Source organism: Mustelus asterias, chromosome 22, assembly GCF_964213995.1.
Source record: "Mustelus asterias chromosome 22, sMusAst1.hap1.1, whole genome shotgun sequence".
Classification (NCBI taxonomy): Eukaryota; Metazoa; Chordata; class Chondrichthyes; order Carcharhiniformes; family Triakidae; genus Mustelus; species Mustelus asterias.
The window spans coordinates 57,924,637-57,947,124 of record NC_135822.1 but is presented as its reverse complement, the minus strand read 5'-3'; the positions used below and the strand labels follow the sequence as shown (position 1 = coordinate 57,947,124).

Below are 22,488 nucleotides of genomic sequence, written 5' to 3'. Positions count from 1 at the left end.
CAAACATGTGCAGGTTAGGTGGATTGGCCATGCTAAATTGCCCCCTAGTGTCTCAAGGTGTGTAGTTTAAAGGGATCAACGGGGTAAATGTGTGGGGTTACGGGCGATAGGGCAGGGGGTGTGCCTGGGTAAGATGCTCAGTCGGAGAGTTAGTGCAGACTTGATGGGTCGAATGGCCTCCTTTGGCACTGTCGGGATTATATGTTTCTTCTGAGGGAGTTTTACTCAATATCTAACCCCGTGTTGTACCTATCCTGGGAGTGTTTGATGGGGACAGTGTAGAGGGAGCTTTACTCTGTATCTAACCCCGTGCTGTACCTGTCCTGGGAGTGTTTGATGGGGACAGTGTAGAGGGAGCTTTGCTCTGTATCTAATCCCGTGCTGTACCTGTCCTGGGAGTGTTTGATGGGGACAGTGTAGAGAGAGCTCTACTCTGTATCTAACTCCGTGCTGTACCTGTCCTGGGAGTGTTTGATGGGGGACAGTGTAGAGGGAGCTTTACTCTGTATCTAATCCCGTGCTGTACCTGTCCTGGGAGTTTTTGATGGGGACAGTGTAGAGAGAGCTCTACTCTGTATCTAACTCCGTGCTGTACCTGTCCTGGGTGTGTTTGATGGGGACAGTGTAGAGGGAGCTTTACTCTGTATCTAACCCCGTGCTGTACCTGTCCTGGAGTGTTTGATGGGGGACAGTGTAGAGGGAGCTTTACTCTGTATCTAACCCCGTGCTGTACCTGTCCTGGGAGTGTTTGATGGGGACAGTGTAGAGAGAGCTTTACTCTGTACCTAACTCGTGCATGTTTGATGTTGACACTGGGTGCTTGGACTGAAAGCTGTCCTATTCCAGGCCTGACAAAATTTACCATAAAGATTATGAACAAGATCATCTCGTTAATTCCTATTTTGTCCTTTGTTTCAGTCACTGGATTGGAGCTGGCTTTCCAGCTAGCGAGAAAGCCAATGGAGTTGGATGCGGGATGTGGAAACTTCTCTCCAGTCAACGGCGACTGTGTTCTGACACCGGCCTTCACCTCAGTTGGGTGACACGGAGGGATATCCGAATGCAGGCTGCATCAATCTTGTTTTGGAAAGAGGAAGCACTTCACAGACTTGCTGGACCATCCCTGCTTCCTGTCTCTCAGCTCTTCATGAACAAAATTTCAAATTGGTCTCGGCTTCCATGCAGTTGGTTTGAGAGCAGTGAACTCCCCTTAACCCCATCATTTCCCAGTTTGCCATCTCGGGGAGGGAGGGGAACGTGGACGTGATCTTGTCAGATCTTGTTGCTCAATGAAAGATCGAACCATGGATTCATGCCTCTAATGGGGGAGGATAGGGTGTAGGTGTGGCTGGGTAAGCGTTGCTGCAACACTGGACTTTGGCTCCTGGTAGTGAAGAAGACTTCTGATTCAAGCTCATTCCTTGCTGCTTTATTTGAACTGGTTCCTGGCACTGCAAATCCCAGTTGCAGGCTAACTGGATGTAAAGAACATGCGGGGTCGACTGCACTGTTACTGCAGCACAAGCTACCTTTTAAAAGAAATTAAAATGCTTTGCATTCTGTGCAACCTCCATCCTGTGTCTCTGCGTATTCTTTTGCTGCCGTGTAAGGCGCGTGGAAATAAAGTTCAAACAAAATTTAGTGACTTGTACGGCTTGGCATCACACTCATTGATCTGTCGGATAAATTTGAGATGCGGCGATGCTGGCTTTGGACTGGGGTGGACACAGTAAGACGTCTCACAACACCAGGTTAACGTCCAACAGGGTTTATTTGGTATCACAAGCTTTCGGAGCGCCGCTCCTTCCTCAGGTGAGTGGAGCACTCATTCATCACCTGAGGAAGGAGCGGCGCTCCGAAAGCTCGTGATTCCAAATAAACCCTGTTGGACGTTAACCTGGTGTTGTGAGACTGGATACATTTAACCATGATTTCCTCATCGGTGTCAGTTGTGGCTCTGTAGCACTCTTGTTACTGAGTCAGGAAGTTGTGGGTTCAAATCCCACTCCAGAGACTCGAGGACAAATTTCAGGCTGATGCTCCCAGTGCGGTGCTGAGGGACAGCTGCACTGTCAGACAGATTCAGAATTAAACCGAGGCCCTACCTGCCTTCTCGGTTCAGAGAAGAGCAGTAAAGCTGACCTGGTGTTGTGGTCAACCTTCGTGCCTCAGCCAACATCACAAAAAACAAATTATCTCTGGTCGTTATCTCAGTACTGTTCGTGGGAGCATGCTGCTGTGTATCCTACATTAGAATTCCTACAGTGCAGAAGGAGGCCATTCGGCCCTTTCAGCCTGCACCAACAATAATCCTACCCAGGCTCTATCCCTGTAACCCTACATATTTGCCCCACTAACCGCCCTGACACTAAGGGGCAACTTAGCATGTCCAATCCATCTTAACTGCAGACTGCGGGAGGAAACCGATGCAGACACAGGGAGAAAGTGCGAACTCCACAGTCACCCGAGGTGGGAATCGAACCCGGGTTCCTGGCGCTGTGAGGCAGCAGTGCCAACCATTGTGCTATCATGTCATTAGTGCTTTTGGAATGCACTGAAGACATGAAAGGGCCTATATAGATGCAAATAACATGGGTACGTCAAGACATGTAACTGATGGAACTCAAGAAGTCAGTCGGTTTGGGAGTTGTCAGAGAAACATAAATTCTGTTCCGAATATTGTCCCTTTGGCATTACCTGTAACCATGTTCTTCCAAACAAACAGACAAGGAGTTTCCCAACTCATCATTTTGGTAAGGTCTATAAGGAGAAACAAATATTCAAGATTAAACTTGACAGTGCAGCAGTGGTTTCAGCAATGCACAGACCTGTCATTGAAGGCCATGCCCCCAGGATCCAAATAAGTGGCATTAAAGCCTGTTTTGTTGTTGACTTAGTAAGAAGTCTAACAACACCAGGTTAAAGTCCAACAGGTTTATTTGGTAGCAAAAGCCCTATGTTGTTGTTGATTTAGACAGGATCTTTTCTTTTATGTGATGAGTTGGAAATTCTTCAGTTTAAACTTTTACCCCCTTGCTTGTGTGGCTCATCATTTGGGGGCATTGGTTATTGGGATTGTCAAAGTTTGGAATGAAATTTCTTTTGGCAGCAATGTGAATTGAGGAACCAAAGCCTCAGTCTCACTGCCCACCCAGCCCTCCGACGTATCAAGTTGGGTTGGATATGTTCTGGGCAGTTTCGGTGCATGACCTTCCGTCATCAAACACATCCATCCCTGCATTCCTGCTCCAACTGGAAAGCAAACGGACACTCCCTTAAATAACAAGCCGGATCCAGGTAGCATCTGTGGTGAGGGGTTGTAAAGGTTAATGGTTGAGGTCATTGATATTCCTCAGAACTATTGTAAGATGTGTGCAGTTCAGTTCAGTAGAAAGACGTGCTGGTATATAGTTCCACTTGGTGCAGTCTGATGCTGTTTTAAGGAAGGCTAAAGGGTTTCCAGCCTTGTATAACTATCCTGGAGACTCCAGGAATTAAAGATTAATCTTCTGAATACATTTGGAGAGGAAGAAGAGGGTGATGCACGAAAGATGTGCTTCCTTGTTAAACTCTTCCGTACACCAGTTATGAAACTAATTGGAGATTGATCGCTGTTTGTCTAACTCTCTACAATTCTACTGATTCTTGTCGTACAAGGACCTGGCATAGAAAGGGTTAATGTGGGACTGAGTACGGTATCACCTACTCAGGTGTAAGGAAACACATGACCTTTGTCTAGGGTGCAGCCTTGTATTGGACAGAGACATGTGTAGAGGCAAGCATGGAGACAGCGCCCAGCTTAGACATTGCACTGTATATGTATGTATGTAGTTGGTAGTAGTTATTAATCATTTACTGTTAAACCTAAAATTTAAAGTTTATTTATTAGTGTCACAAGTAGGCTTACATTAACACTGTAATGAAGTTACTGTGAAAATTTCCCAGTCGCCACACTCCGGGTACGCCGAGGGAGAATTTAGCACCTAACCAGCATGTCTTTCGGACAGTGGGAAGAAATCGGAGCACCCGGAGGAAACCCACGCAGACACGGGGAGAATGTGCAAACTCCTCACAGACAGTGACCTGAGGCCGGGAATCGAACCCGGGTCCCTGGTGCTGTGAGGCAGCAGTGCTAACATTTTGGCCTCAGCTACATTCGGTGGTAGTGAATTCCGCAGATTCACCACCCTCCGGGTGAAGAAATTTCTCTTCACCTCCGTTCCAAAAGGTTTACCCGTTATCCCCAAACTATGACCCCGAGTTCAGGACTCCCCCCACCATCGGGAACATTCTTTCTGAATCTACCCTGTCTACCCCTGTTCGAATTTTATAAATTTCTGAGATCTCCTCTCACTCTTCTAAACTCCAATGAATATAGTGCTAGCCATGTGGACTTGAAATGCGAGCTGTTTCTCCACGGATGCTGCAAGACTGGCTGAGATTTTCACTAATCCATCACGCAAACTAGCCTTCCATCCATTGGCTCTGTCTACAGTTCCCACTGCCTCGGCAGAGCAGCCAGCATAATCAAGGACCCCACGTACCCCGGACATTCTCTCTTCTACCTTCTTCCGTCGAGAAAAAGATACAAAAGTCTGAGATCACATGCCAACCAATTCAAGAACAGCTTCTTCCCTGCTGCTGTCAGACTTTTGAATGGACCGATCTTGCAATAAGTTGATCTTCCTAAAAAGAGGGCAATAAGTTGATCTTTCTCTACACCCTAGCTATGACTGTAACACTACATTCTGCACCCTCTCCTTTCCTTCTCTATGAATGGTATGCTCTGTCTGTATAGCACGCGAGAAACAAAACTTTTCACTGTGTTAATACATGTGACAATAAATCAAACCAGATTTTTCCAGCATTTTCTGTTTATATTTCAGATTTCTGGTATCTGTAGTATTTTGCTTTAATTACCGATGATTCCCCCCCCCCCCCCCGCCTCCCCCCCCCCCCCGCCCTGCTAATGGCCTCTGATGATCTGACCCTCATCAATCTTGCAAATGTGCACTGAACAAACCTTATATTTCTGTCCCAGTTCCTTAGAGCGGAGAGGACATGTGGAGCGGATAGGTGGAGGGGCAGGTAGTATTGAGGAGGTGGGGAGGCTGCAGAAAGATTTAGACAGTTTAGGAGAGTGGTCCAAGAAGTGGCTGATGAAATTCAACGTGGGCAAGTGCGAGGTTGTACACTTTGGAAAAAAGAATAGAGGCATGGACTATTTTCTAAACGGTGACAAAATTCATAATGCTAAAGTGCAAAGGGACTTGGGAGTCCTAGTCCAGGATTCTCTAAAGGTAAACTTGCAGGTTGAGTCCGTAATTAAGAAAGCAAATGTAATGTTGTCATTTATCTCAAGAGGCTTGGAATACAAAAGCAGGGATGTACTTCTGAGGCTTTATAAAGCACTGGTTAGGCCCCATTTGGAGTACTGTGAGCAATTTTGGGCCCCACACCTCAGGAAGGACATACTGGCACTGGAGCGGGTCCAGCGGAGATTCACACGGATGATCCCAGGAATGGTAGGCCTGACATACGATGAACGTCTGAGGATCGTGGGATTATATTCATTGGAGTTTAGGAGGTTGAGGGGAGATCTGATAGAAACTTACAAGATAATGAACGGCTTAGATAGGATGGACGTAGGGAAGTTGTTTCCATTAACAGGGGAGACTAGGACGCGGGGGCACAGCCTTAGAATAAAAGGGAGTCACTTTAGAACAGAGATGAGGAGAAATTTCTTCAGCCAGAGAGTGGTGGGTCTGTGGAATTCATTGCCATAGAGGGCTGTGGAGGCCGAGACGTTGAGCGTCTTCAAGACAGAAATTGATAAATTCTTGATTTCTCGAGGAATTAAGGGCTATGGGGAGAGAGCGGGTAAATGGAGTTGAAATCAACCATGATTGAATGGTGGAGTGGACTCGATGGGCCGAATGGCCTTACTTCCGCTCCTATGTCTTATGGTCTTATGGACATCATTTCCCTGCGGATGTGAGATGGAGCATTGAGGAGCCTTTTGCAGTTCTTCCTCTGGCAGGGATTGTACCCTATCTTGATATCCAGTGGTAATGGCCATTAGTGAGAAGCGAACGCGCATAAGTGACAATCCCCTGTCTCTGTGGCTGGGATTCTCTTTGCCATTCTCTCGTTCCGTCTTGTTATCCTGATGGGATGCTGATTTATTTCCCACAGCGCGCCAATTTGTATCGGTTGCTCATAACATGCTGTTTTAGACTTTGTTGAAGGCTGTCACATCAACAGCGCATAATCTAGAGTGCCTTTCAGTGACGATGATCTACATCCCCTAGATCTGCTCCCTGGCTTGTCACCTTCAGACACATCCACTGGAACCAGTGTGGAGGAACCAGAAAAATAAGCTTCATGTTGAGCTGGAGGCTCTTCCTTTATCTTCTCAGCTTCTGCACTCCCGCTCCCCTCCCTCCCGCCTTCATTCTCGACTCCAAAGAGACCAAACCCATCATGGCCAAGGTCTCCCACTGAGTTTGTTGGTTTAACATTTGCCACGTTTTGTGCGCTGCATTTTAACATCTGAGAGGGAAGTCTTTGCCCTCTCAGAGGACAGAATATTATCGCGCCACCCCAAGTGCGAGAGAGCTGTGTCATTGTGTGACCGAACTTGTCCCTCAATGTATCTTCTGTCTGCCAGGTGGTCTTCCAGGTCCTTCCCCAGGAGGCAGATCTCAGGTCTCTGAGTTCCCTGACGGCACTGGCGATGGCTGTGATGGTTCAGGTGTGAGACTGAAGTCGCTTTGCCTCAGACTGTTGGCAGCATGCGCCTCAGCGGCTGCTCATGCTCCATTGCTGTGGGCCAGGTTGCTCATGCTCAGTTGCTATGAGCCAGGTTCCATTGCTATGGGCAAGGTACCGTTGCTATGGGCCGGGTTGCTTGTGCCCCGTTGACCCGGTGCAGGATGCTTGAGCTCTGTTACTATGGGCCAGGTTGCTCCAGTGCTATATGGTTCTCATACCCTGTTGCTATGGTGCAGGATGCTCATGCTCTGTTGCTATGGCCAGGTTCTGTTGCTATGGGCCAGGTTGCTGGTGCTCCGTTGCTATGGGGTTCTCATGCACTGTTGTTATAGTGCGGGATGCTGGTGCTCCTTTGCTATAAGAATAGGATGCTCGTGCTCCGTTGCTATGGGCCAGGCTGCTCGTGCTCCGTTGCTATGGGCCAGGTTGCTCCAGTTCCATGGGTTCTCATACCTTGTTGCTATGGGCCAGGCTGCTCGTGCTCCGTTGCTATGGGGCAGGTTGCTCCAGTTCCATGGGTTCTCATACCTTGTTGCTATGGGCCAGGCTGCTCGTGCTCCATTGCTATATGGGTCAGGTTGCTCGTGCTCCGTTGCTATGGGCCAGGATGCTGGTGCTCCATTGCTATGGGCCAGGTTGCTCATATTCTATTGCTATGGGGTTCTCACGCTCTGTTGCTATGGGCCAGGATGCTGGTGCTCCGTTGCTATGGGCTCGGATGCTGGTGCTCTGTTTGTTGGGATGCCATGATGCTGGTGTGTTACAACTCCATGGAGTGGCTGCTGACAGTCTATGTCCTCTTTCTGGCCTCTTGCTCCCTCAGCGGTGAGTATTGGAAATCTGCGTAAGGACAGGAGCTGGGAGCCCCCAACCTCTGTGCTACAGGGGGACTCACAAACATCCCATCGCAGGCCTGTGGCTTTGGGGCTGCAGGAGGAGCCTGATGGGAATGTTCTTTGAAAAGAGGGTGAAATACCCTCTTTAAAGAAAATCCTTCCTTGAAAGGGTCCTGAAGGAGATGCCTTCTTTTAACAGGATTCTGATTGTAAGAGTACTCTTTAGCATGGCCTCAGGCAAGCTCTTCCCCTTAATTGGATCGCGTTGATGTTAAGAAGCCCTCCTCAACTCTTGCTCTGTTTCTTCTCCATTTGTGTGCAGGTGGCATGGACAATTATGCTGGTCGAATGAGAAGCATTTCGCACATGATGCGCTGCTTAGGCCGTGACAATTTTAAATTTGACTTTATTCCATACGGCTGCCATTGCACCCACAGGAAAAGACAGATTGTGATCGGAACGCCGGTGGATTTTATCGATTGGTAGGTACTGGAATGCCTGACAGTGAGGATGGAACATATGAACCTGCATTCATATAGTGCCTTCCACCACATCCTTGCGATGTCCCCAAAGTGCTTCACAGGCCGTGGATTATCCTTTAGACGCAGTCAAACACAGCAGCCAGGTCTCACACACACAGCCAGATCCCACAAACACCACTGAGATAAAAAGCCATTTTAGTTGGTTAAGGTGTTGGTTCAGGAATAAATGTGAGCCACCAGAAGAACTCCCTTCTTTATCTTTGAATAGTGCTTGGGGTTCTTTTGCATTCATCTGAATAGACAGACAGGAATTTGGTTTCCAACAATTCAATACACCTCCACGTGACACCAACATGCCAACCTGGATCATATACTTAAACCTGGACTGTGGGGGCTTAAACCTATGTTCTGTTAATTGAGACTACGATTGAACCAATGGAATTTATATAAAAAAAGCTCAGATCATACCAGCTAATCCTTTGAACATGACCCATCTTAGCATTGCGTACCTTCATAGGATCACAGAATTGTTATGGCCCATTGTGAATGCAACAGCTCTCCATAATGACTTTGTGCCATTCCCCTGCCTTTTCCCTGAATTTCTATTCAAGTAATCAGCGAATACCCTCTTGGATGCCTGGATTGAACCTGTCTCCACCACACTTCCAGGCAGTGCATTCCAGGCCCCAAGCACTCATTGTGTGAAAACACTTTTTTCTCGCATCTTATTTGTATCTTTTGCAAAATCACTTTAAACCATGCTCTCTAGTTCTCGATCCTTTTACGAGCGAGAACAGTTTCTCTCCGTCTACTCTGTCCAGCCCCCCTCATGATTTTGAGCATCTCTATCAATCCTCCTCTTCGCCTTCTTCTCTCTTCCCAATCTCTCTGATCTATCCTCATAACTGAAGTTTCTCATCCCTGGAACCATTCTTGTGAACCTCTTCCGCACTCTCTCCAATGCATTCACATCCTTACTAAAGTGTGGCGCCCAGAACTGTACACAATATTCCAGCATAGTGCTATTATATTCCCATGCAGCCATGCAAACTTCTGGAGAGGCAAAAAAATAATAATAAAAATCTTTAGCCGATTTTGGAAATGTCCGTGATATTGAGGATAATTCTTTGGGGGCGGGCAGTTGGGGAGGGGTGGAGGGGGGAGGGATGCAGTGATGAGAGTTGAGATCATTCTGACATCTAGAGACTGTTCATCTGTAAATTTTTTAAAATGTGTAGGGTACGTGGGTTTTCTCCGGGTGCTCAGGTTTCCTCCCACAGTCCAAAGGTGATGTGGAGATGCCGGTGTTGGACTGGGGTGGGCACAGTAAGAAGTCTCACAACACCAGGTTAGAGTCCAACATGTTTATTTGGTAGCACAAGCTTTCAGAGCGCCGCTACCGACACCATAATCCGCTGGCTCAAAGTGGAGAGGATCTCCAAGAAGATCGCGCCTATCGACACAGACACTCACCTGATGAAGGAGAAGCGCTCCGAAAGCTCGTGTTACCAAATAAACCTGTTGGACTTTAACTTGGTGCTGTGAGACTTCTTACTGAGTCCAAAAATGTGCGGGTTAGGTTGATTGGCCGTGTTAAATTGCCCCTTAGTGTCAGGGGGATTAGCAAGGTAAATACAAGGATAGGGCCTGGGTGGGATTGTTGTCGGTGCTTGATAGGCTGAATGGCCTCCTTCTGTACCGTAGGATTCTATGATTCTATGTGGATAAATTAAAAGTCCAAATGAAAGTGAACAAAAAAACAGTATTTTATTTTTAAATTATTGAATACCCAAGGTGAAAGGTACTCGAGAAAATTTGGGAAATGTTAGGGAGAAGATGAAGTAAGTCAAGAGGTAATGATTATGACTAATCCAACTTGAACTTTTAAACCAAAAGAGAGAGTGCTGGAAAATCTCAGCAGGCCTGGCAACGTCTGTAAGGTGGGAAAAGAGCTGACGTTTCGAGTCCAGATGACCCTTTGTCAAAGCTCAATTGTCAAAGCTGAATTTTTAAAGCTTGCAGATTGTAAAGAGCAGGAACGTTTTCCAGGTTTGGGGAGAAATGAAATGTCAAAGATAAAAGCAAAATACTGCGGATGCTGGAATCTAAAACATAGAACATAGAACATAGAACAGTACAACACAGAACAGGCCCTTCGGCCCACGATGTTGTGCCGAGCTTTATCTGAAACCAAGATCAAGCTATCCCACTCCCTATCATCCTGGTGTGCTCCATGTGCCTATCCAATAACCGCTTAAATGTTCCTAAAGTGTCTGACTCCACTATCACTGCAGGCAGTCCATTCCACACTCCAACCACTCTCTGCGTAAAGAACCTACCTCGGACATCCTTCCAACATCTCCCACCATGAACCCTATAGTTATGCCCCCTTGTAATAGCTCCATCCACCCGAGGAAATAGTCTTTGAACGTTCACTCTATCTATCCCCTTCATCATTTTATAAACCTCTATTAAGTCTCCCCTCAACCTCCTCCGCTCCAGAGAGAACAGCCTTAGCTCCCTCAACCTTTCCTCATAAGACCTACCCTCCAAACCAGGCAGCATCCTGGTAAATCTCCTCTGCACTCTTGCCAGCGCTTCCACATCCTTCTTATAGTGAAGTGACCAGAACTGCACACAATATTCTAAATGTGGTCTCACCAAGGTCCTGTACAGTTGCAGCATAACCCCACGGCTCTTAAACTCCAACCCCCTGTTAATAAAAGCTAACACACTATAGGCCTTCTTCACAGCTCTATCCACTTGAGTGAATAAAACAAAAATAGAAAAGGCTGGAAAATCTCAGCAGGTCTGGCAGCATCTGTGGAGAGAGAATAGAGCCCACGAATGGTCATCCTGACTCGAAACTTTGGTTCTGTTCTCTCTCCACAGATGCTGTCAAACCTGCAGGGATTTTCCAGCATTTTCTGCTTTTGTGTTGAATAAAATTTCAAACCCTGCTTTGCCTCTGTTATTAGCATCCTTGAGCGGTAATATTCTTTGCAGTTTCAGAAAGGTACATGCGGTGGCGTCAATCATCCTGGACCAGGCCAAGCCTCACAGACTCGACAAGTCCATGTTGGGCATAGAGGTAAATGGACGCTAAATTCATTGTTTGTTTGACAGCGGGAGCACGGAGAGTTTCATTCACCCTGACACCGTGAAACGGTGCGGTCTCCGAGTACGGACTGTCAGACAGACAATTTTGATGGCGTTGAGGTCCCGGTCTGTTACCGTGCTAGGGAGCTGCGTGGTCAACCTAACGGTGCGGGGCACAGTTTACGAGAACTTCGGGCTCCTCGTGTTACCACACCTTTGCGCTCCGATACTCCTGGGACTAGACTTTATGGTCCACCTGAGGAGTGTAACCCTGCAGTACGATGGGCCACTCCCTCCACTTTCAGTGGGAGAACAGCAGCCTCCAAATTGCCCAGCGCGCTCCATGTGTAGCCTCTCAACACTCAGAATCACCCCACCATCTTTATTCGAGAATCTCGTGCCAGGCTGCAAGCCCATCGCAACCAAGAGCAGGCGTTACAGCGCTGAGGATCGGATCTTTATTCGATCTGAAGTTCAGCGGCTCCTCAGGGAAGGGATCATTCAACCTAGCACCAGTCCATGGAGAGCGCAAGTCGTGGTGGTTAAAACTGGAAACAAACCCCGGATGGTCATAGACTATAGTCAGACCATTAATAGATACACGCAGCTGGATGCGTATCCTCTCCCGCGCATATCTGACATGGTCAACCAGATTGCGCAGTACCGGGTGTTCTCCACCATTGACTTGAAGTCAGCTTACCACCAGCTCCCCATTCGCCCAGAGGACCGAAAATACACGGCCTTTGAGGTGGATGGTCGTCTTTACCACTTTTTAAGGGTTCCTTTTGGCGTCACGAATGGGGTCTCGGTCTTCCAGCGTGCAATGGACCGAATGGTGGACAAGAACGGGCTGCGGGTTACCTTCCCGTACCTGGATAACGTCACTATCTGCGGCCATGACCAGCAGGACCACGATGCCAACCTCCTTAGATTTCTACGCACTGCGTCTCGCCTGAATCTGACCTACAACAGGGAGAAGTGTGTATTTAGCAAGCGCCGCCTAGCACTTCTTGGATACGTGGTGGAAAATGGGGTCCTTGGCCCTGATCCAGACCGTATGCGTCCCCTCCTTGAACTTCCCCTGCCCACTAGTATCAAAGCACTGAGAAGATGCTTAGGTTTCTTTTTATACTATGCACAGTGGGTTCCCAATTATGCGGACAAAGCCCGTCCGCTCATCAAGTCTACCTCTTTTCCCCTAGCAGCAGAGGCTCGCTTAGCCTTTGAAGGGATAAAAGCCAACATCGCAAAAGCCACAATGCACGCTGTTGATGAATCCATCCCCTTTCAGGTGGAGAGTGATGCATCTGATTTCGCCCTGGCCGCCACACTTAACCAGGCGGGCAGGCCCGTTGCCTTTTTCTCTCGCACCCTCCAAGGCCCTGAAATTCGGCACTCCACGGTGGAAAAAGAGGCCCAGGCCATTGTGGAGGCCGTTCGGCATTGGCGCCATTACTTGGTGGGAAAACGATTCACCCTGCTCACGGATCAGCGGTCCGTGGCGTTCATGTTCAACAACACGTTACGGGGTAAGATCAAAAATGATAAAATCTTGAGGTGGAGAATCAAACTCTCCACCTACAACTATGATATCATATACCGTCCAGTGAAGCTCAATGAGCCCTCAGACGCCCTGTCGCGTGGAACATGTGCAAGTGTGCAGGAGGATCGATTACAGGCCCTCCACAATGATCTCTGCCATCCGGGGATCACTCGGCTCTTCCATTTCGTAAAGGCCCGGAATCTACCCTACTCAGTGGATGATGTCAGGTCCATAACCCGAAGCTGCCAGGTATGTGCTGAATGCAAACCGCACTTCTACCGACCTGACAGGGCACACCTCATTAAGGCCACTCGCCCTTTTGAAAGACTGAGTGTGGACTTCAAGGGCCCCCTCCCTTCGACAGATCGGAACGTGTACTTCCTCAACGTGATTGACGAGTACTCACAATTCCCTTTTGCCATTCCCTGTTCAGATATGACCACTGCCACGGTTATCAAAGCATTACGGGATCTTTTCACCCTGTTCGGTTACCCCAGCTATATCCACAGTGATAGGGGCTCGTCATTTATGAGTGACGACTTGAGGCAATACCTGCTCTCAAAAGGGATTGCCTCAAGTAGAACTACGAGTTACAACCCTAGGGGTAATGGACAGGTTGAACGAGAAAATGCTACAGTCTGGAAGGCTGTCTTACTGGCGTTGAGGTCTAAAGGTCTTCCAGTCTCCTGTTGGCAAGAGGTACTCTCTGATGCGCTCCATTCCATCCGCTCCTTCCTGTGTACGGCAACCAATGCTACTCCACATGAGAGGATGTTTTCCTTCCCTAGGAAGTCTTCCTCTGGGACCTCATTACCATCTTGGTTGACATACTCAGGACCTGTCCTCCTGCGGCGGCATGTTAAGACCCGCAAGTCCGACCCTTTGGTTGAATAGGTCCATCTCCTCCACGCCAACCCTCAATATGCCTATGTGGCATATCCTGACAAGCGAGAGGACACGGTCTCTATTAGAGATCTGGTGCCTGCAGGGGACTTGGAAACTCCAGTCGCTCCCACACCCCTAGTTAGGGACCCCTTGACCTTTATCCCCCCTCCTGACACGGCGTGGGCAGTATCGGGACCACCACTTAATCCTCTTACTCCTGCGTACAGCTTGCCTGAGTCCAGGAGATTGTCGCCACCTCGAGGCGTGCTCGAGTCCAGTAGATTGTCGCCACCTCGTAGTCCACCTGTCCATGAGGAACTGGAGGAGTCACTGGACACCGCCTTGGAGAGAAGGTCACCACGGCCACCAGAATCGGCGTTACCGCCAGTGTTGAGGAGGTCGCAGAGACGGTGCGGTCCTCCAATACGACTGAACTTGTGAATATATGAACAGTTGTTCTGTTTTTTTTTGCCCCGCCGGCCTTTGTTTTAAAGGAGGGGTGAATGTGGTGAACCATAGTTGGTTACCACTATGAGTGCTGAGCCATGGATGGTCAGCAGTATGGGTATTTGTAGATATGTTACTGTTGTCACTGTTGGGGTTAGGGTTGGGCTGTTCTACCTGTTGATATTGTTCTGTGGTACACTCCACTTGGCTCCGCCTACCTGGAGAAGTATAAAGGTCACTGCACTGCCTGGTGACCCTTTAGTCTGGGATTGTATTGTATATAGTGTGCTCCATTCTTGTTAGTAATAAAAGCCTTTATTTCCCGGGTACAATCTAGCCTCCCGAGTGATTTAATCGCACATCAGTACAGTCATGCTGCTGCGATTATATCCAGCCACAGGTGTACAGTTGGAGAAGGCTGGTGGGAAATGTACTGTGGCTCAGATAATGACTTCACTCTTTAAACCAAGTCTGCTACTACTTGTCCAGGCGAAGTAAGAAACAGTCCGACAAATTGTCTTCACAGGGATATTTTATATCTTATACACTGACATGCATATTCTCAGCATCCACCCCATCCACCATTCTGAATTTCTGAATTTCTTTTTATTAATTCCTGGGACATGGGCGTCGCCGGCTGGGCCAGCATTTATTGCCCATCCCTGGTTGTCCTTGGAGGGCAGTTGAGAGTCAACCACATTGCTGTGGCTCTGGAGTCACATGTACGCCAGACCGGGTAAGGATGGCAGATTTCCTTCACTGAAGGACATTAATGAGCCAGATGGGTTTTTCCGACAATGGTTTCATGGTCATCAGTAAATTCTTAATTCCAGATATTTTTTACTGAATTCAAATCCCATGGCGGGATTCGAACCCGTGTTCCCAGAACATTAGCTGAGTTTCTGGATGAATAGTCGAGCGACTCTTGCCTCCCCGACTGTCTTCTGTCCATCATGTCTGCAAATTCACCCTTCCTCGTCATTCCTCTAAATGTGAATGTTCCTTCTGAATGAATGCGACTCCCTATCTTTTCCAAGGTGCTGCCTCCAGCATCAGTGCTGCTACAAGACGCGAGTTGGGGAAGGTTGCAATCCAATGGTCCACTACAGTTGGAGCTGCATTGATGGGATCGTCAAGTGTCCTTCAAGTAAGTTGAATTGGTGAAGGTTATGTAGGTTCAGTGTATGGACATTGGGCAGTGTAGGGACATAGATTGAGAAGATCTTGGGCACGGGCAAACTCTTTCACTGAACACAAGGGGAGATGGATGTCTGTCAGCATATATTGTAGCTCACCGATTGGAAAATATCAATCCTGATGGGAAGAAAGGAAGACTTGCGTTTCCAAAGTGTCTTTCAGAACCTCAGGACATGCCAAAGAAGATTGTGGTCAGTTAAGTCATTTTGGAGTGGAATCACTGTTGTAGTTCAGCGAAATATGACAGCCAATTTGCACCCAAAAACAACAATGTTAAAACTGACCTGATCACCTGGCTGAGGGTTAAATATTGGTCAGGCAACTAGGGAGAGCTCCTCCGCTATCCTTCAAAATAGCACCAATACTCCCTCAGTACTGACCCCTAACAGTGCGGCGCTCCCTCAGTACTAACCCTCTGACAGTGCGGCACTCCCTCAGTACTGACCCTCTGACAGTGCAACACTCCCTCAGTACTGACCCTCTGACAGTGCAGCACTCCCTCAATACTGACCCTCTGACAGTGCAGCACTCCCTCAGTACTGACCCTCTGACAGTGTGGCACTCCCTCAGTACTGACCCTCTGACAGTGCGGCACTCCCTCAGTACTGACCCTCTGACAGTGCGGCACTCCCTCAGTACTGACCCTCTGACAGTGCGGCACTCCCTCAGCACTGACCCTCTGACAGTGCAGCACTCCCTCAGTACTGACCCTCTGACAGTGCAGCACTCCCTCAGTACCGACCCTCTGACAGTGCAGGACTCCCTCAGTACTGACCCTCTGACAGTGCAGCACTCCCTCAGCACTGACCCTCTGACAGTGCAGCACTCCCTCAGTACTGACCCTCCGACAGTGCAGCACTCCCTCAGTACTGACCCTCTGACAGTGCAGCACTCCCTCAGCACTGACCCTCTGATAATGCGGCGCTCCCTCAGTACTGACTCTCTGACAGTGCAGCGCTCCCTCAGCACTGACCCTCTGACAGTGCAGCACTCCCTCAGCACTGACCCTCTGACAGTGCAGCACTCCCTCAGTACTGACCCTCTGACAGTGCAGCACTCCCTCAGTACTGACCCTCTGACAGTGCAGCGCTCCCTCAGCACTGACCCTCTGACAGTGCAGCACTCCCTCAGTACTGACCCTCTGACAGTGCAGCACTCCCTCAGCACTGACCCTCTGACAGTGCAGCACTCCCTCAGTACTGACCCTCTGACAGTGCGGCACTCCCTCAGTACTGACCCTCTGACAGTGCAGCACTCCCTCAGCACTGACTCTCTGACAGTGCAGCACTCCCTCAGCACTGACCCTCTGACAGTGCAGCACTCCCTCAGCACTGACCCTCTGACAGTGCGGCACTCCCTCAGTACTGACCCTCTGACAGTGCGGCGCTCCCTCAGTACTGACTCTCTGACAGTGCAGCACTCCCTCAGTACTGACCCTCTGACAGTGCAGCACTCCCTCAGTACTGACCCTCTGACAGTGCGGCACTCCCTCAGCACTGACCCTCTGACAGTGCAGCACTCCCTCAGTACTGACCCTCTGACAGTGCGGCACTCCCTCAGTACTGACCCTCTGACAGTGCAGCACTCCCTCAGTACTGACCCTCTGACAGTGCGGCACTCCCTCAGCACTGACCCTCTGACAGTGCAGCACTCCCTCAGTACTGACTCTCTGACAGTGCAGCGCTCCCTCAGTACTGACCCTCTGACAGTGCGGCACTCCCTCAGCACTGACCCTCTGACAGTGCAGCACTCCCTCAGTACTGACTCTCTGACAGTGCAGCGCTCCCTCAGTACTGACCCTCTGACAGTGCGGCACTCCCTCAGCACTGACCCTCTGACAGTGCAGCACTCCCTCAGTACTGACTCTCTGACAGTGCAGCGTTCCCTCAGTACTGACCCTCTGACAGTGCAGCACTCCCTATGACTGCATTGGGAATGTCAGGGCCCCATTGATCATTTATGAGGACAGTATTTGTTTTGAACAGTTTATTTGACATGATGGGGGAATTGGTTTGTTGTTGCACAAGGTCAGACCTTCATTGTGGAATTGTGAACAACAACTTATATTTATGAAGCACCTTTAATGTAATGAAGATTGTGACACAGAGCCACATAAGGAAATATTGGGTCAGATGACCAAAAGGTTGGTCAAAGAGGGGGGTTTTCAAGAGGAAAGAGAGGTAGAGAGCACGGAGCGGTGTAGGGAGGAGATTCCAGAGCAACTGAAGAGACGGCCACCAATGTCGGAGCGATTAAAATCAGGGGATTCTCAACAGCAGATTTGTGTGTCTATTTGATCTACAGGTCCACAAAGTCTTACATTTGTCAGTGATTATGACTTGCACTGATCTTTGAACATGCCATCTCTTGACAATCAGAGCACTCTTTGCGCGGGATTCGCACAACATTTTATGAACCGTCCTTGCTGAATGTGGTGGTCCAATTTAACAGCACAGAGTCCGACAGAACCAACGCTGTTCTGCCAGAATTTAAACTGGGAGCCCTGCAGGAGCGGCAACTCACTTTACAACAAAATTCAATTTCTTGCCGTAACATGTTGAACCTCTGGGCTGTGCGTCATATTATCCCAATAGAATGAGATGATTCATCACCTGAAGTCCATGCAAATCTCAGGTTCCTAAGTTACAAAAATACTTTATGAAAAGCTGAAACTGCAGGATTTCACTAGCGTTTTCCTGTGTTAATAACCTGGTGAATCTCTGTTACTGCGAAACTCCTAAATATGACTCTGCGTTCAAGGCAGGGCTGATCTGGGGAAGATTAGCAATTTCTCTCAATTTCTGAGAGATTTTAAAAATGTGATTATTGTATTTTAATGTACATTTTATTTATTAGTGTCACAAGTAAAGCTTACATTAACACTGCAATGAAGTTACTGTGAAATTCCCCCTAGTCACCACAGTCCGGTGCCTGTTCGGGTCAATGCACCCCAACCAGCAGGTCTTTCGGACTGTGGGAGGAAATCGGAGCACCCGGAGGAAACCCACGCAGACACGGGGAGAACATGCAGACTCCACACAGACAGTGACCCCAAGCCGGGAATCGAACCCGGGTCCCTGGCGCTGTGAGGTGGCAGTGCTAACCTCTGTGCCACCGTGCCGCCCCTATTTTGGTATTTTGTTGTTTGAATTCCACTCTTTGGCTGTATCTTAATTGTTTTTTTTCTCACTCACCATTCAGGACCCAAAGCACATTTGTGCCAGGTAGCCAGGTGCACATGCGACTATTATCTGGCCCTCTGTCTGTTCCCATTCCCAATCTGGGAGAAGTACAAAAATCACCCATTGAAAAAGTGCTCCAAGGACATCCAATGCTTTTATCCCGGCGAATGGAAAAGGGAAACAAAATAAAGATTTTAAAATGATAAACCCAGTTTTGTGTGCAGATTATGTCCCCCGGTTTTAGGCTCATCAGCCAGCGAAAACATGTTATCTAAATCCACCTGCCACGTCAAGAATTTTGTAAGAGAAATTGGCTGAGTGAGTGAGAGAGAGTGAGTCATGCCCTGCCGCAAACAGTGAGGATAAATGAGTATTACAATGATATTGACAGTCAGACTCAGTGTTACAGTGATATTGACAGTCAGACTCAGTGTTACAGTGATATTGACAGTCAGACTCTGTGTTACAGTGATATTGACAGTCAGACTCAGTGTTACAGTGATATTGACAGTCAAACTCAGTTTTACAGTGATACTGACAGTCAGACTCAGTGTTACAGTGATACTGACAGTCAGACTCCGTGTTATAGTGATATTGACAGTCAGACTCAGTGTTACAGTGATACTGACAGTCAGACTCAGTATAACAGTGATACTGACAGTCAGACTCAGTGTTACAGTGATATTGACAGTCAGATTCAGTGTTACAGTGATATTGACAGTCAGATTTGGTGTTACAGTGATAGTGACAGTGAGACTCAGTGTTACAGTGACAGTCAGACTATGTGTTACAGTGATATTGACAGTCAGACTCAGTTTTACAGTGATACTGACAGTGAGACTCAGTGTTACAGTGATAGTGACAGTGAGACTCAGTGTTACAGTGACAGTGACAGTCAGACTATGTGTTACAGTGACAGTCAGACTCAGTGTTCCAGTGTTACTGACAGTCAGACTCAGTGTTACAGTGACAGTCAGACTCAGTGTTACAGTGATATTAACAGGCAGACTCAGTGTTACAGTGATACTGACAGTGAGACTCAGTGTTACAGTGACAGTGACAGTCAGACTCAGTGTTACAGTAATATTGACAGTCAGACTCCGTGTTACAGTGATATTGACAGTCAGACTCAGTGTTACAGTGATACTGACAGTCAGACTCAGTGTTACAGTGATACTGACAGTCAGACTCAGTGTTAGTGATAGTGACAGTCAGACTCAGTGTTACAGTGATACTGACAGTCAGACTCAGTGTTAGTGATAGTGACAGTCAGATTCAGTGTTACAGTGATACTGACAGTCAGACTCAGTGTTACAGTAATAGTGACAGTCAGACTCAGTGTTACAGTGGTAGTGAGTCAGACTCAGTGTTACAGTGGTAGTGACAGTCAGACTCAGTGTTAGTGATATTCACAGTGAGACTCAGTGTTACAGTGACAGTGACAGTGAGACTCAGTGTTACAGTGATATTCACAGTGAGACTCAGTGTTACAGTGATACTGACAGCCAGACTCAGTGTTACAGTGACAGTGACAGTCAGACTCAGTGTTACAGTGATATTCACAGTGAGACTCAGTGTTACAGTGACAGTGACAGTGAGACTCAGTGTTACAGTGATATTCACAGTGAGACTCAGTGTTACAGTGATACTGACAGTCAGACTCAGTGTTACAGTGACAGTGACAGTCAGACTCAGTGTTACAGTGATATTGACAGTGAGACTCAGTGTTACAGTGATACTGACAGTCAGACTCGGTGTTACACGGAGTTGGGGGTAGTGTGTTAAAGTGGATTGGGGACTGGCTATCCGACAGGAAGCAAAGAGTCGGAATAAATGGGTGTTTTTCCGGTTGGAGGAAGGTAACTAGTGGCGTGCCGCAGGGATCGGTACTCGGGCCGCAACTGTTTACCATTTATATAGATGATCTGGAGGAGGGGACGGAGTGTAGGGTAACGAAGTTTGCAGACGACACAAAGATAAGTGGAAAAGTGAATCGTGTGGAGGACGGAGAAGATCTGCAGAGAGATTTGGACAGGCTGAGTGAGTGGGCGAGGATATGGCAAATGGAGTATAACGTTGATAAATGCGAGGTTATACACTTTGGAGGAAATAATAACAAATGGGATTACTATCTCAATGGAAACAAATTAAAACATGCTACCGTGCAAAGGGACCTGGGGGTCCTTGTGCATGAGACGCAAAAGCCCAGTCTGCAGGTACAACAGGTGATCAAGAAGGCAAATGGGATGTTGGCCTATATTGCGAGGGGGATAGAATATAAAAGCAGGTATGTCTTGATGCACCTGTACAGGGCATTGGTGAGGCCGCAGCGGGAATACTGTGTGCAGTATTGGTCCCCTTATATGAGGAAGGATATATTGGCATTGGAGGGAGTGCAGAGAAGGTTCACCAGGTTGATACCGGAGATGAGGGGTTTGGATTATGAGGAGAGGCTGAGGAGATTGGGTTTGTACTCGTTGGAGTTTAGAAGGATGAGGGGGGATCTTATGGAGACTTATAAGATAATGCGGGGGCTGGATAGGGTGGAGGCGGAGAGATTCTTTCCACTTAGTAAGGAAGTTAAAACTAGAGGACACAGCCTCAAAATAAAGGGGGGTCGGTTTAAGACAGAGTTGAGGAGGAACTTCTTCTCCCAGAGGGTGGTGAATCTCTGGAATTCTCTGCCCACTGAGGTGGTGGAGGCTACCTCGCTGAATATGTTTAAAGCGCGGATGGATGGATTCCTGATCGGTAAGGGAATTAAGGGTTATGGGGATCAGGCGGGTAAGTGGTACTGATCCACGTCAGATCAGCCATGATCTTATTGAATGGCGGGGCAGGCTCGAGGGGCTAGATGGCCTACTCCTGCTCCTATTTCTTATGTTCTTATGTTCTTATGTTACAGTAATACTGACAGTCAGACTCAGTGTTACAGTGATATTGACAGTGAGACTCAGTGTTACAGTGGTACTGACAGTGAGACTCAGTGTTACAGTGACAGTGACAGTCAGACTCAGTGTTAAAGTGATACTGACAGTCAGACTCAGTGTTACAGGGACAGTGACAGTCAGACTCAGTGTTACAGTGATATTCACAGTGAGACTCAGTGTTAGTGATACTGACAGTCAGACTCAGTGTTACAGTGACAGTGACAGTCAGACTCAGTGTTACAGTGATATTGACAGTGAGACTCAGTGTTACAGTGATATTGACAGTGAGACTCAGTGTTACATTGATACTGACAGTCAGACTCAGTGTTACAGTGATACTGACAGTGAGACTCAGTGTTGCAGTGATATTGACAGTCAGACTCAGTGTTACAGTGATATTGACAGTCAGACTCAGTGTTACAGTGATATTCACAGTCAGACTCAGCGCTACAGTGATAGTGACAGTCAGACTCAGTGTTACAGTGACAGTCAGACTCAGTGTTACAGTGACAGTGAGACTCAGTGTTACAGTGACAGTGAGACTCAGTGTTACAGTGACAGTGGCAGTCAGACTCAGTGTTACAGTGATATTGACAGTCAGACTCAGTGTTACAGTGACAGTGACAGTGAGACTCAGTGTTACAGTGACAGTGACAGTCAGACTCAGTGTTACAGTGATATTCACAGTCAGACTCAGTGTTACAGTGGTAGTGACAGTCAGACTCAGCGTTACAGTGATACTGACAGTGAGACTCAGTGTTACAGTGACAGTCAGACTCAGTGTTACAGTGACAGTGAGACTCAGTGTTACAGTGACAGTGAGACTCAGTGTTACAGTGACAATGAGACTCAGTGTTACAGTGACAGTGACAGTCAGACTCAGTGTTACAGTGACAGTGAGACTCAGTGTTACAGTGAGTGAGACTCAGTGTTACAGTGACAGTCAGACTCAGTGTTACAGTGATATTGACAGTGAGACTCAGTGTTACAGTGATAGTGACAGTCAGACTCAGTGTTACAATGACAGTGACAGTGAGACTCAGGGTTACAGTGACAGTTACAGTGAGACTCAGTGTTAGTGATATTGAGAGTCAGACTCAGTGTTACAGTGAT

At 47.9% G+C, this 22,488-nt stretch overlaps 2 protein-coding genes across 2 annotated transcripts in view; both read left to right on the top strand.

Annotated features, from left to right (window-relative positions):
- Positions 1-1,576, top strand: part of ikbkb (inhibitor of nuclear factor kappa B kinase subunit beta) — a 97,759-nt gene extending 96,183 nt beyond the window's left edge. The window contains 1 exon segment of the mRNA XM_078238484.1: positions 919-1,576. Coding sequence (XP_078094610.1) covers positions 919-948 — 30 coding nt within the window. The 3' untranslated portion in view covers positions 949-1,576.
- Positions 1,577-7,520: 5,944 nt separating this feature from the next.
- LOC144509702 (basic phospholipase A2 PA-9C-like) lies at positions 7,521-18,763 on the top strand. Its single transcript, XM_078238483.1, has 4 exons — positions 7,521-7,599; positions 7,933-8,092; positions 15,104-15,213; positions 18,690-18,763. The coding sequence occupies exons 1-4, from the start codon at positions 7,521-7,523 to the stop codon at positions 18,761-18,763; spliced, it is 423 nt and encodes a 140-aa protein (XP_078094609.1).
- The last annotated feature ends 3,725 nt before the right edge of the window (positions 18,764-22,488 follow it).